We start from the raw sequence: 15,030 nt of genomic DNA on the forward strand, positions 1-15,030 counted from the left end.
AGATATCTGTTGTTTAAACATAGCTTATGGAATAGATCGTCTCCTTCCACTGACTTAAGTGTTTAATAAAAATTAAGTCCTTGTACATGTAGGTATATTCTTCTGAGCTTTCTTTCTCACTTTTAGGTCTCTACATGGAAATGATATTTCAGTTGTGCCTGAAGGTGCCTTCAGCGACCTTTCAGCCTTATCACACTTGTGAGTACCTGGCTCATTGATGCTCATTGGTAGGGTCAGATGCCCTCTGCCTAACAAGTCTAAATAGTCCTCTATGCTTCCGTTGCTGTAACTAAAAGTCATACTTGATTCCAAATTAAAGAAAATGTACAGAGTTTAACGTTGGGTACCTTGCCACCTACAAGTAAGTTTTAATTTATTCATTTGGCTGTCAATCTTCATCAGTTGGATGGCCTCTGCTTAGCTAAAAGTGTTTTTGAGATGATCACAGAACCCCAGGCCCACTGTCCTTTTTTCTCATTGCTCTCTGATTATTACCCAACTCTGCTTCCCAAAGCTGTGTCTCATGTACGACTTTATCCATGAATCACTCACCGACTTGCTCAACCTGAATTTATATATACCATGAATATTACCTAGCATTGAACATGGTACTGTGCAATAGTGACATTGACAACACTGAATATTTTATAATCTGATAGTGCTTTGTGACATTAACCTTTGTATGTATTCCATTATCCACTTCTACCTCCATATTTACATTTCCAATAAAAATAGAGGTATAAAATTATGTAGACCTACACATATGTATGCATATATACATATACATACTCAGAGCCAAGAAGTTAACACTGTTGAATTCCGTCCTTACCCTGTTACTAGATGTAATAGTAAGACATCTCAAAGCTAGAAGAAAGAGAAGAAAACTGTCTAAGGCTAGAAAGCCTTCTTGGGTGATGTTAAGTTTGGGGCCACCCAGTAACAATTATCTTGTTTTGCCTGGATGTCTGAGCCACTATGACTTCAGAAAAATTCACAAATTTCAATAAAGATTAGAAATTTGGAAAATTCAAAGAGACACTGAAAAAATAATATCCTGTAGTTAGTTGTGTTTCATCTGAATTTGCCTTGTGGAAGCTCTGACATCATATATATACGTTTTTCAGATGGCTTCCTCTCATTCATAGTCATTTCTTTAGACCAGAGGCTGCAAGAGGCAAGACATCTCCTATTTCATTTTTGAGCCTCAGCATCTAGCTCACTAAAGGTCTACATCAAGGCCTGTCTTTGTAAACTCCTCGGATGTACTGTCCATGAGCTACAGTATAAAAGATCTTCATTTTAGGGGTGTGGCTGCTGTTATTTGAGAGAATGCTACATAAAGGAGGCAATGGATTTAGGGTCATGGATCAGAAAAGACGGCACAGCATGTGTCCTGCTTGACTGGAGCAAACAGTTCATTATGTGGCTCTCCCCACAAGAGTGATCCAGTTCAAAGTTTCTTTGTCCTGCCCCTTCTCAGCCTTGCTGCTCAGTTATACATGTCTTTCACTCTGAAGATCATGAACAGCTCTTCTCACTGACTTCTCTCTCCTCTGATTCAGGAGGGCATTGGGAAATGTCAATAGAGAACAAATGAATAAAAAAATGCCATTTTGCTCATGCTTGGATTTGAACTGTTTCAGGCTGACATAGATGCAAAGGAAACATTTACTGCACTGTGGTGCTTGATTAAATTTAGACATTTATTTATACAACATAAGGTGTTGTGACTTTGCAACTATATTTTAGAGGGCCCCTAAAAATGAATGTGATATGTTATGATTAAATCGCACACCTTGCTGCCTAATCAGAAGGTAATTGAGCTTTGAAAAGTTGCGTTACATACCTACCTCTTCTATCCCACTAAAGAACCTATTAATTAATAATAACGAGTTATTTTTAATATTTACCTCACACAGTACCATTTTAAATAAAATAAGATAATTCACAGAAATGGGATAGCCAAGTTCCTTCAGTTTGCAATGATATTACAAATGCTAGCTGCTTTCCTTATAACTCTTCCATTGCTATTACTGTTTGTGGAACGAAATCCAGGATTCCAAAATGAAAGAACAGAAAATGACAGTTCAGTCAGGGTGCAAATCAATGCTAGAGAATGAGCTTGATTTGTCTTTACGTGGTCTTTTCCCTGGAACAATAGCTCTAACCTTTTCCACCTACTTAATTATCCCAATTAAATAGAGTTCCACACCGAACAGCACCTCCTGGAGAGGTTAGCCAGCTCAGTAAATGTTTCTGCTATGTAACTTCTCCTGAGCATTACTAGTGTTTGTCTGTATACCAGTCTTCTTAGAAATGGGAGCTCTTTGAGGTTCAAGAATGAGTCTCTGTCCATACTGCAATACTCAGAGCCTTGCATGGTAACTGAGTTCTGAGTAAACAATTGGGGCATGCAGGAAGTGCTAACCAGCCCTTCGGATGCACGTCTGCCCAAAATAAAAGTGTCTCTCTGAGTGTGAAGAGACCTTGTAAAGCCCAAGAAACTGTTAACATTTGTCCCAACCTTGCAAAAATAAGGAAAGTGGGTATCTGCAGTTTCTCTGATTTTCTTCTAAATTGTTGGCATCAACAAATCCATAGGGATTTTCTACTGAACATCACTGTGAATCTGTTCTGTTAGGAAATAACAATACTTCCATACTTGTGTGTGTGTGTATGTGTGCTTTTGTGATGTTCTTTTTCCAGAGCAATTGGAGCCAACCCTCTTTACTGTGATTGTAACATGCAGTGGTTATCCGACTGGGTGAAGTCGGAATATAAGGAACCTGGAATTGCCCGCTGTGCTGGTCCTGGAGAAATGGCAGATAAATTGTTACTCACAACTCCTTCCAAAAAATTTACATGTCAAGGTATGGCTTTTAATTATTTATACTACTATTGAAACACTCCCTATGTTAATCCCCACAGAAATGGTAGTTTTCTGTGGGCAGACTTCAAAGGGCTAGTTGGGAAAGTTTATATTCTCCTTCCATCTGCTTAAACAAGGTAGGACAATTCCTGTGATTCCCAATTAAACAACTGGGCTTCTCAATTCCACTTTAGGGCCATTAGAATAAATACGCTTTCCTGACAATGTAGGTAGGCATGTACAAATTGGAAATGACTTTCTGAGTCTCTAACCAATAAAATGTTTTACTTTTGCTTTATCTGAATGTGCCCCTGCTCTTAGGGCTGCCAGGGCCCTGTGGCTTCCTAATCCCAGGTAAGGAGAATCGAACCAAGCCTCCCAGTGTTCCAGCCAGGCACTCCCGCTACTGCCTTCCCCATGCTGAGATTTCCTGTGTCGATGTTCCCTCATGCTTGCTTCTACTCCCGTTTCTCCCCTAACTTGCCCCTTTGTTGATGGTCTTGTAGATTCTTAATAGTATTTTTATAATGAACATAATTTTATTCTCTCATCCTAAGAGTAGTATGTGCAAACACTTGGAGTATAAATAGGAAAAATCTAAATGGGTAAATCCAATCAGTAACAAAGTGCTTATTTTTTACAGGAAGAAATAAAATAAATTATTGGTCACAATACACAAATGTAATCTCTATAGACTTACTTTAAGTATCATTCCAATTGAGAAAACCAAATATGTAGATTTAGTTGGTAACTTTTGTTTTTCTTCTTAACTTTTAGATATTTTAAAGACCCATACTATACAGGGTTTACCTTTTCTCATTTCACATTTAGAAGTATCAATATTTTTCTTCTCTAGCAATTATGAGTGGGTTTTTAAAAATATCTACAGGTTAAGAAGAATAACAAAAGTTGCAAACTAAATCTACATATTTGATTTCCCCAAATGGCATGATACAGTCTCCCTTATCAACTAGGTTGCCTGCTCTTTGATCACCTTTTCCTGGGGGGTGAAGCTTTTCTAGGCCACAAAGAAAGAGGATCCAGACAGTCCTGATCAGACCTGTTAGGCTAGTGTCAGATTGCAGGGGAGGAGGACCTCTTCTATCAGTGAACTAGGGGAGGGTCATAAGGGAAGAAGAAATAGGGAGAAATTTTAAAGAAATTTTTATTCAACATTAGCATTAGTCACGAACCAAGGTAAAGATGGTTAAATAATTTAGTCTAAGGTAGAAGTAATGAAAAATTTACTGGTTATACCAGCTTTGAAGCATAATTCATATTCAATGCAAATAATTTAAATTTTCAGATCTCATATCACTAACTTATAGCTATAACTTTGAAATAACTTTAGTGTAGAGGATTTTAAATTTATTCGCCTTCTAAAGAAAAATGTAGATATATATAGCTGTGAAAAGCATCACTCACAATAATAAAAATGGTGATTTTTTTTGTTTTTTTAACTTTTTTATTTTTTATTAATTACACTTTATTCATTTTGTATCCCCCCATAAGCCCCTCCCGATCCCACCCTCCCTCCACTTTCTGCATGCATGCCCCTCCCCAAGTCCACTGATAGGGGAGGTCCTCCTCTCCTTCTTTCTGATCTTAGTCTATCAGTTCTCATCAAAAGTGGCTGCAGTGATTTTTTTTAAACTACACTTATTAACATTTGAGACTTAGAAAGTTTTAGGTTGCCTTTATTTAAATAGATACGCAGAACCAACAGTTCATAATACATCCTTGGATATTTTAAAATCATATTTTTCATGATACACTAAGTATATAAAACAGGTATTGTTTGTTCTAATCCATCATGGTTCAAGAAGCTCTTTACTGGCCAAAGGCACATATAAATAGCAAAAAGGCAAGTATAGTAATCTTCATGATCCTTAGCCTTGGTGTTATTGTTTAACCATACAGCTAAAGCAAATTTACAGGATTTTTTAATTGCCTATCATTAGCTGCCATTTTTATTCCTAAGTCAAAGGTGTTGTAAGACCAATGGATCTGTCCTGCTGAATCCAGTCACATCAATTTCGTTATCCTTATCAGCTCACCTACATGAGCAGTGGCCAGTGTCACTTTTTTTCACTGTTTTTTGTTGTTGTTGTTGTTGTGGGTTTTTTTTTTTTTTTACCTCTTTCTTCATGTATCTTTTTCTGGTACTACTTTCTTTCTTAGCTGTCCATTAAGTTCAGTTCTTCATCTTATTAAACTTTCAACAGATTTTCATTAATGGCCACAAATAATTGGCCATGAATTTTCTCATAGAATTCAGCATCCTATTTAAATTTGCTCCTTAAATCCTCTACCTTAATGGCTCTTACAAACTTAAAATGTGATTTTCATCACATGTGTTATCATTGCCCTTATTTTTTTCTCTAATTAATACATGCATGTATCTCTATTGCTCACCTGAAGGTTTTGAAGAATCTCAGACATTTTATTTGGATTTGATCATCTGAAGCCGCACACCTCACCCAAACTAGATGCCTATAAATATTTGATGAATGAGGGAATGTTGATAAACATGCCTTTGATAACATTGCTTAAGGAATTCTGCAATAACAAAAATAAGATAAATTTTGGTTTTAAACAAGATCTCCTTTCAGTCCAGTTGCCTGCTATCAAAAATTGTCCACGTGCTTCTGGAATTATTTTCCATGTACTTTGAACACAAGTTCGTTTTTGGACTAGTGTTTTTAAATGATTATAGAAAAAAAATACAGATTCTGAGATATAGATAGAACTTTCTTTGTCTTGGGCTTTTGGAAATAAAAAAAAAGTGAGATAGAAATGTCAGGGGTAGCAACAGTGGGGTCAGGCGATTATCTAGTGGTTGGAGTCTTGTAAGCAGGTCTGCATTAGACTTCAAAGTATGCAAAGTCCAGTATTCAGTCAATTAAGGCAGGTAACGGACAGAGTGCTAACCAAACCTTCTTCTCATTTCACTTTGAGTTATTAAGATAAACACATCTCTTCTCGTCTAACTAGTACTGTAGCATTTTTTTAAGTAAAACTTAACGTCAAATCAACCCAGATGGCATACACTCAGCTCGTTCATTTTACTGACACTAGCAAATATCTGTCCCCATGAGGTGAGAGGTGTTTCGTCCTCTGTGGTACACATCTCATAGGGGTTAATCTGTTGGCAGGAAACATCTCTTGAAACCAGTTAGTTTCAATAGGAGAAGCTGAAGAATGTAGTTGTTTTCCAAGGAGAGAGAAAGAGAGAGAAAAGGGGAAAGAGGGAGAGAGAACATCTCATTATTTCTTACGATTGTGCCATTGTTTCTATTATTCATGGTCCACAACAGATTTACAAATCAAACTTGTGTTTCTAGAACATGAACTCATTAGCTCACTAATCTGATAAATAATTAACCTTTTATATTTACTTCTATTTTTCATATTCACCAAAATAGTCTTTATTGTTACCCTGAGTCAGAATCAAGCCATAATTTCCCTTGAGTGAGAGGACATCAGAAGAAGATATTTAGAGATATTTAGATATTTAGAGATATTTAGAGAGGGCACTGAACAGAAAATGAATTCCAAATTGGAGTCAAATAAAAGATATGATTTAAAATGCTTAAATGCGGGTAGGAAATGAATACAATTGATCAAGATACCAGGGAAATATTTCTAAAGGGTTGAAATATAGACAAAAGCAAAGTTGGTGAAATCATGTGGATGTAAAAGGAGCTAAGAAAGCTGCCAATGGGAAAAAGCAATCAATTGCCATTTTTAACTCCATTGACAAGAAACCAAATAATGCCCAGCAAGGCAAGATATTCCAAAAGATCATTAGTGATACCTATATCCTGAGGATAAACAATAGCTACCCAACTGAAATTAAGGTCCATTCAATAGGGTCATGCCTGGCACTGTAAATTTAGTCAACTTCCTGTGGTTGGTATAGTCATGGGACCTAGATCATAACCTACTATTGCCAGTTTTCTGAAGAAGTAGAATCTCTAACTGCATTTCATGTACTTATTCTTATGTCCACATGTAAGTATAGATCTCACTGATCATCACAGAAACTGCTCTTTACGGCCGCTAAAGAGCATTACAGAAAGTCACAACTGGTCAAAATACAGAGATCAACTGTCCACTCTCAATTAATACATTTCAACACAACCCCTACATTTAAATGTCAGGGAACATTGGAGAAGAGGGGTCAAAAGATTGTAAGAGTGACTGAAGTAGAACATTTGCTGTGAAAGACCCTTGTAGGGAAGGAGCACAGAACAAAACATGCTGGGTGATATTTTGAGTGAAATTAACCTGAGAAGGCTTCAAGGTTGACAGGTTAGTTGTGGTTTGGGGGTGCTTGACAACTGTCCCAATAGCAAATTTCCTACTGATTGTGCTAGGAATTTTGTGTAATAAAAGCTGAGAACTGAACCAGCCACTGCTTGTTCCATTGAGTATAAGAACCCATGCAGAGATTGCTATTGGTAAATGTTCATATTTCAAAGGAGTTGTACTTTCTATATAAGGAAGTCCAGTTGTCATAGCCCCATTCCAGTGCAGTTGCAGAAAGGGAATATAAGGGGCGCTCACAAACTGTGCAGAAGTTAGCATCAATAAAACATGATTTATAGAGAACAATTTAATTTCCACAGTTTGGGCCATAGGTCAGATAGTAGGTATGAATAGGAGATAACTTCTGTGGCTTATAATGTGTTAAACTGGCCTTTTACTGATAATGAGGTTTCTATAAACTGTGTTACAAAATGTGAAACTGATAGGCTCATTTCTGTGGAATTTTATGCTACAGAAGACAGGCTGGAAATGTCACCAGCCACAGCCTGCACTAATGAATTAAAAGACTTAAAATGATACAAAGAAGAATATAACATAGGCTACATATTTTTTTCTGGATTTTTGTCATATACGTAAAATAGGACTGGAGTTTTGTGTTATGCATTTCCATTGGGCTGGCTTGGATTGAGGTATATGTCATTGCCATTGGTAGTATCCAGAAATATAAGTCAGTACATAAAAAGAGTCATATCATGACACTGTCATTAATTCCAGATACTTGATACCTAAGCTGCCAACCCAGACTCCTGTTTTCACTCAGAAGTATCACAGTCCTCACAGTCAGAAGGCCTCCTTTGGCCATATTTGATGATATAGATTTCTGGTTTCATCATAGAAAAGATTCATGACAACATGAGTGACAATAATTTTACAAATATTTTACTTTTATGTTAGGGATCATAAATGAATTAGATGAAATGAAAAACGAAAAGTACCCCTTCCTCATATTTTTCTATTGATTTGTAGGTCCTGTGGATGTTACTATTCAAGCCAAGTGTAATCCTTGTTTATCAAATCCATGTAAAAATGATGGTACCTGTAACAATGACCCAGTTGATTTCTATCGATGCACCTGTCCATATGGTTTCAAGGTAAGTAGAAAAAAACTTGCTATGGCATATAATCTTCTTCCTGCTCTTCTCTCTGTGTGTTCTGAGAGATAGCTTGCTTTATCTCTACTTACATTAACATGGGCATTTCTTCTCCAGGGGCAGGACTGTGATGTTCCCATCCATGCCTGTATCAGTAACCCATGTAAACATGGAGGAACTTGCCACTTAAAAGAAGGAGAGAATGATGGATTCTGGTAAGTAACCTGGCTGTGATGGCCTTTGTCTGAACTATTGAACCAAGAGTACCTAAACAATTATGCACAAGGTTTTCTTTTCTTTTTTTTTTCAAATCAGAAGCCATTCTTTCAAGAATTTTAGTGTTCAGACCACATGAATTATTCCATGAGATACATAGCAAATATGAAATATTACCAAAGAAACTACAGTGTTCTCAGATCAAAGTGGTACAAAGTCAAATATTTAAAAGCATACAAACATTGAGTTTATGCCAGAGACAGCCCCTGCTCCCCTTAATAGGTAGCTCACTTGGAGACTGAGCCTCTGGGCTACATCTGAGCAGGGGTTTAGGTTCTCTCCATGCATGGTCCTTGGTTGGGGTATGAGTCTCTGCAAGGCCCCCAGGGCCAAGTTTTTTGGCTCTGTTGGTCTTTGGGGTGCAGCCTTGCCAGACCATGAATCTAGTTGTGATGAGACCTGATAGGCTGGGGTCAAATAGAAGGGGAGGAGGACCTCCCCTATCAGTTGGCTAGGGGAGGGGCATAAGAAGTGAAAAGGGAGGCAGGATGGGATTGAGGGATGAGGGAGGGGACACAGCTAGGATACAAAGTGAATAGTGTAAGAAATAATAATAATGATAATAATAACAAAGGAAAAGCATGCCAACAGACATATTATGATAAATTAAATCATATTATGGCAATACATGGTATCGACTAATTGTGCTCATTAACAGCCAGCTACTCCACTTATGCAAATCCTACATTTACTTTTGACTTCCTTTTGCTTTGATAGACGGTGTGTGATTAATAGATCAAACAATCCCAGCACAAATTGGAGAGAAGTGCTAATGACAACTGATGGTCATATCAAGGTTGTAGCCATTGAGAAGCTGTGCACGTTTCAGTAGGTTTCCCTAGACTCATGCACATGTGGCGGCACGAAGTGGATTCAGTCGGCTACACCATAAGAAAGAGCACATGCAGTGGGCAGGGAAAGCGCTGAGGGGACAATGGAGGAAGTTAATGGGCGGCAAAGGAGATGTACTCAGGCAAAACAAACCAACAAAGCCAAAAGAAACTGGGCCCAGGGGGGTCTGCGGAGACTGATGCATCAACCAAAAACCATGAATAGAGAGGCCCTAGACTGCCTGCTCAGATGTAGCCCATAGACAGCTCAGTCTCTATGTGGGTTCCCTACTAAGAGGAAAAGAGACAGACTCTGACAAGAACTCGGTAACCTGCTCCTTGATCACTTCTCCCTGGTGGGCAATCTAGCTGGCCCACAGAGGAGGATCCAAGCAGTCCTGATAGGACCTGATAGGCTAGGGTCAGAGAATAGGGGAGGAGGCTTTCCCCTATCAGTGTACTAGAGGAGAGGGATAGAGGAGGAAGAAGAAGGGATGGAGAGAATGGGAAGAGATGAGGGAGAGGGCTACAACTGAATACAAAGTGAATGAATGGTTAATAGGAAGAAGAAGAAGAAGAAGAAGAAGAAGAAGAAGAAGAAGAAGAAGAGGAGGAGAAGAAATTCTCAAACAGTAAACACATAACTATTTAAATCAGTTCTTATTTATTAAAAAAAAAAGAAGAAAGTATGAATTATACCCAACTTATCTAGGGGCAGTGAAGAAAATTTTGCTTATCTTTAATTATATTGAGATTTATTGACTTTTAAGACCATGGAGACATTCACCATATTGTAACACTCATAATTTCTTCTTTTTAAACATATTCTAGTTTGTTAGCTAGAACCTTAAATTGCTGTTTAAAGTATATAATTTAAAAGCATTTAAAAAACCAATTTCATATAGTTCTTTGTAATTGTGTATATTTATTCTATTTTAAAATATTCAAGGGACAACACATGATAGAGGGAATGTGGAGAAAGGGGAACCCCCCTCCATTGCTGGTGGGAATGTAAATTTATACAACCACTCTGGAAATCTACCTGGTGATTTATCAGACAATTAGGAACAGTGCTACCTCAAAATCCAGCTATACCATTCCTAGGCATATATCCAAAATATGTTCAAATATACAACAAGGACATTTGCTCAGTCATGTTTGTAGCAGCTTTATTCACGATAGCCAGAATCTGGACACAACCCAGATATTCCTCAATTGAGGAATGGATACAGAAATTGTGGTACATTTACATAATAGACATTGAAAGGGGGAAAAACAGGGAACAAGATAGGAGCCCACCACATAGGGCCTATGAAAGACTCTATGCAGCAAGGTATCAAAGCAGATGGTGAGACTCACAGGCAAATTTTGGGCAGAGTGCAGGGAATCGTATGGAAGACGGAGGAAATAGAAAGGCCTGGAGGGGACAGGAACTCCACAAGGAGAACAACAAGAGCCAAAATATCTGGGTCCAGGAGGGCCTGCAGAGACTGATATTCCAACCAAGGACCATGCATGGAGATAACCTAGAACCCCTGCACAGGTGTAGACCATGGCAGCTCGGTCTCCAAGTAGGTATCCTGATAAGGGGAACAGAGGTTTTCTCTGACATGAACTCAGGGGCTGGATTTTTTATCACCTCCCCCTGAGGGGGAGCAGCCTTACCAGGCCACAAAGGAAGAGCATGCAGCCAGTCCTGATGAGACCTGATAGGCTAGGGTCAGATGTAAGGGGAGGACTTTCCCTATCAGTGGACTGGGGGAGGGGTATGGGAGGAGAAGAGGGAGGGAGAGTGGGATTTGGAGGGGATGAGGGAGGGGGCTACAGCTGGGATACAAAGAAAATAAATTGTAATAAATAATAATTAAATAAAAAACATTCAGGCCAAAAACATTTCAAACCCACCAAAAGATGTTTTTGCCTTTCTTTCACTGATGTTTAGGTGTGCTTGTGCTGACGGGTTTGAAGGAGAAAACTGTGAAGTAAATATTGATGATTGTGAAGATAATGATTGTGAAAATAATTCTACATGTGTTGATGGAATTAACAACTACACATGCCTTTGCCCACCAGAATACACAGGTATGAAGAACAGGAAAGTTGTGTCATCAGTGTATCGCTTTGAAAGCATCATTACACTGTTATGTTTATTTAACAAGCGATGCTTATTCAATAACTGGTAGACTTAATCGTAGTAACAGAAATCCATAGAGATTGTTTTGTCCCATGAAATAAAAGATGCAGCTAGCTCAGTCCAACCCATGCATTCTTATAAAGCCATGATCTGTAGAATCAAAGAGGATGCTGTCATGCTGAAACTTTTGGACCCATGATTCAATGACATTTTCATTCAAACTACTTTCCCTTTACAGACTATTTTGCCAATGTATTTTTGTGCATTTCTTTACATAATCAAAAAAAAAATGACTCTGCCTTTGAGATAATGATGTCAATACTTTCTCCCCAGTAGTACCTCCAGTAAGTTCTGTCGTAAAATGGGATCTCTATCAGAAAGATGAGCTTTTTGGAAAGTCTTATGTGACATTTTTTTTAAGCAATTAAAGAATTAGTTTAGATAAGAACTGGTTGATAAACCTGACCAGACTATTCAAATTGCTATTTATTTCTTCATTTAGACCAATTTTATATAAAGTCAGCGTCAAGTTTCTGCCTTGTATATTTTGAAAGAATTCTGTTGGTTTGTGTGGCTATGCATAAGAAATGTCATAATTATTTTAACAAGTGTCATAGTGTCATAGTTTCAACTTTAACAAAGCATTCAAGGATGACAGAAAAAAGAGGATGCTGCTGTGGTATATCTAAAGAGAAGTTCAGAAGCTCAGAAGCTGTCATTGTTTCTGAAGCTGTCATTTTCATTTTACCTGATGTTTTTATTTGTTGTATTTATTTTAATATGATAATATATAGTTAATTATTTTGGATAGTGAAATAATAATGTTGGTAGCTAAGATTAATATCAAATACGATCATATCTATATAATTAACTTTCCCAGAGTTCTAAAGAAATAATCTTTGAAGTTTTTTATGAAAGATACAAAAATTTTCCTTATACTAAATGTCTTTTTCATAGGAAGGTATATTATGGGAAAGTTGAACATAGAGTAATGAGGTTCAGTTTTGACAACCTATATGTGCCTAGATGTTTCTAAAGTTGACTTTTCCATGGAGTCATACTAGTAGATATAGACACATGAATAAATAGGTAAGTACAAAAATAGATAAATAGATAAGTAAGTATATGACAGATAGATAGATGGGTAGATAAATCATACATACATTCGTATGTACACACACACACACAAAGATAGAAAATTAGATATATGGATACATACATAAATAGCTATCATGCTAGGAGTCAGAATTTGATCATTCTTCACTGTAATAAAATATAGTGAGTGTATTGTAATACACCTATGCCAGACAGACTAAGCTGTTACTCAGGTTTGCCTACCCACCTCTGTCACTGAATTACATGTCAGATTCTTCCATTAGCTGAAAGCCATAGATTTAAATCCTTTATAAAAAACTGGTAGACTGAGCTCTATTGGAATGGCTACTTATGTGTGTAAGAAGTTCAGCATTTAAACAATCTGTTTCTTAGTTATCCCTAGGACAGAGGGGTTTTCTACCTGTTGTTGTTCAGCTGATAGAATAGGCTTTTGAACCCACTTATTTTTGAGACTTCTATAAGCCCACTCCATTTGATTCCACCAGAGAAAATGGCCTCCCAGGCATTGTAAGATAATTAAAGCTCTCCATGTTGTTCTGGGCACAGAAACCAGGAAGTTACATACACTCTCTTCCTGGTGTAACTGAAGCTCGGGATCACATGTGTGTTAAGGTCCTTGTATGTCTTTCTATGATAATTTGCGTAAGGTGTCAACACATCCACGCCCTTTTGGAGCATGTCCTGCTGCATTCAATTTCCTAATTTTCATTCTGGTAATTTACAACAGTTTTTGAGTTTCCTTTTACCTGCTCTGCTTCAGTTCCCAAGGTCTTATATGCCCTCGTGCGGAATTCATTTCCGTGTTCCTTCCTCTGAGAGTGTGATGAAATCTCCCTTCTCCAACTCTGTCATATGTCATTATTTTTACTATATCATAATGATTCAAAGCTTAGCCAAACCAATTTTTGACAAAATGTGGCAAATTGTCAAAAGGTGTCAGCAAGGACCCTATCATGACTATCTGCCATAAACCATCTGGTTTTGTAAGAGCACCTAGACACCATTACTCTTTTTACTTGTAGCTATTACAAATATTACTTTACCTTAATTTGGGCAAAGTCTCAAGACAAATATTGAATTGGAGACTGTGCATGGCATAGAGCAGAGAGATACTAACTTTATTATTACATTGGACTGAGTCCCCTGGGTCATGAAGGATTTGACAGCTTGGCAACAGAGAAGACAGCTAAATGGGATGAATTCCTACGTCATCTCTTAACTGTAGAGTTCTGTGCACATCTGAAATGAGTGCAGTTACAGAATGTCAAACAACCATCTGCAGATTCTGAGATTGGTGGCATATAGGCGACCTTTGCTTACAGTGAAGCATAAGTCAGAATCAAGAATCCCGTGTCATGTTTAATCCATGTCTGCAGTTACAGAGGGATTTCCTAATAATATGACTCTGTTATTTTAAATCTAAGATGGAATCTGATTAATGAGCATGAGTTCAGAGAACAGAAACCCTTCTATACTCACAGAATAGAATAATGTTACCATTGTTTTAAAATCATCTAAGCTGTCAGTTGCTTTTTTTTCCTTTGAAAAAAATTTTTTTTGCTCTGTATTTCAAAGGCATACAATGAGAACATGAATTCTATTTGATAACAGCAAATAAGGCTTCACCAAGAAAGCTTGTAAATCACTGTGGTAACAATGCTTGCCTTTTACATCTATGTCGAGACTTAGAGTTATCAGTGGAGAAAATTCAGACCTAAAGAGAATCTGACAAGAAAATCAGCACATGACAAGGAGCCTGTGAATCTGAGCTAGAATTGCTTAAGATAAGTTGAATACATGAAATACATTCAGAAATGTATAGAGGCATAGTTAAACCCTGAGCAAGGTTTGAGTTTTTTTTTTCGTCCTTACAGCATGTAGTTAATGATTTATTCTCTGCCCTTTCCTGATAAAAATAATTGATAACATAAACTGTATGGGTCAATAGTGTTTTTCTGTTATCTAAACCTTATTGGATCCCACATACACTTTAATACTCAGATATGTTTTTCTCTACATACTAGGTCTACTTCTCTCCTAGCTGGAAGACTCCTCCTTGCTAGTAATGCTTAGGAATTTTTTAATTTAGTTCTTTGTGATTCTACATTAAAATCAGTATTTGAAGTGTGGGGAAATAAGGATTTAGTGATATTATTTTAAAAAATAATTTTGCATCCTTAATTTAGCTTCAGAGATTTTGGGACTTGATTTTTTTCGTTTTTTCCAATTTTAAAAAAATCATAATTGTTATATACTTTTTATAAATCAAAACATTTCTTATAGGAAAGTTTTCAAAGAATTGCTTAAGTTAGATGAACTCAAATTGTATAAACTGAACATTAAAAATATGGTTTGCTTACAGTATTGAAGCCCTGTGAATCT

General features: G+C 37.1%; 1 protein-coding gene across 1 annotated transcript in view; it reads left to right on the forward strand.

The window, feature by feature from the left end:
* Window positions 1–15,030, forward strand: part of Slit2 (slit guidance ligand 2) — a 104,623-nt gene that overhangs the window by 43,421 nt on the left and 46,172 nt on the right. Inside the window, exons 17-21 of the mRNA XM_055624092.1 lie at window positions 127–198; window positions 2,707–2,870; window positions 8,168–8,292; window positions 8,410–8,507; window positions 11,341–11,480. Coding sequence (XP_055480067.1) covers window positions 127–198; window positions 2,707–2,870; window positions 8,168–8,292; window positions 8,410–8,507; window positions 11,341–11,480 — 599 coding nt within the window. The remainder of the gene's footprint in view (window positions 1–126; window positions 199–2,706; window positions 2,871–8,167; window positions 8,293–8,409; window positions 8,508–11,340; window positions 11,481–15,030) is intronic.

Source organism: Psammomys obesus, unplaced genomic scaffold (genome assembly GCF_907164565.1).
Source record: "Psammomys obesus unplaced genomic scaffold, mPsaObe1.curated_primary_1811, whole genome shotgun sequence".
Lineage (NCBI taxonomy): Eukaryota > Metazoa > Chordata > Mammalia > Rodentia > Muridae > Psammomys > Psammomys obesus.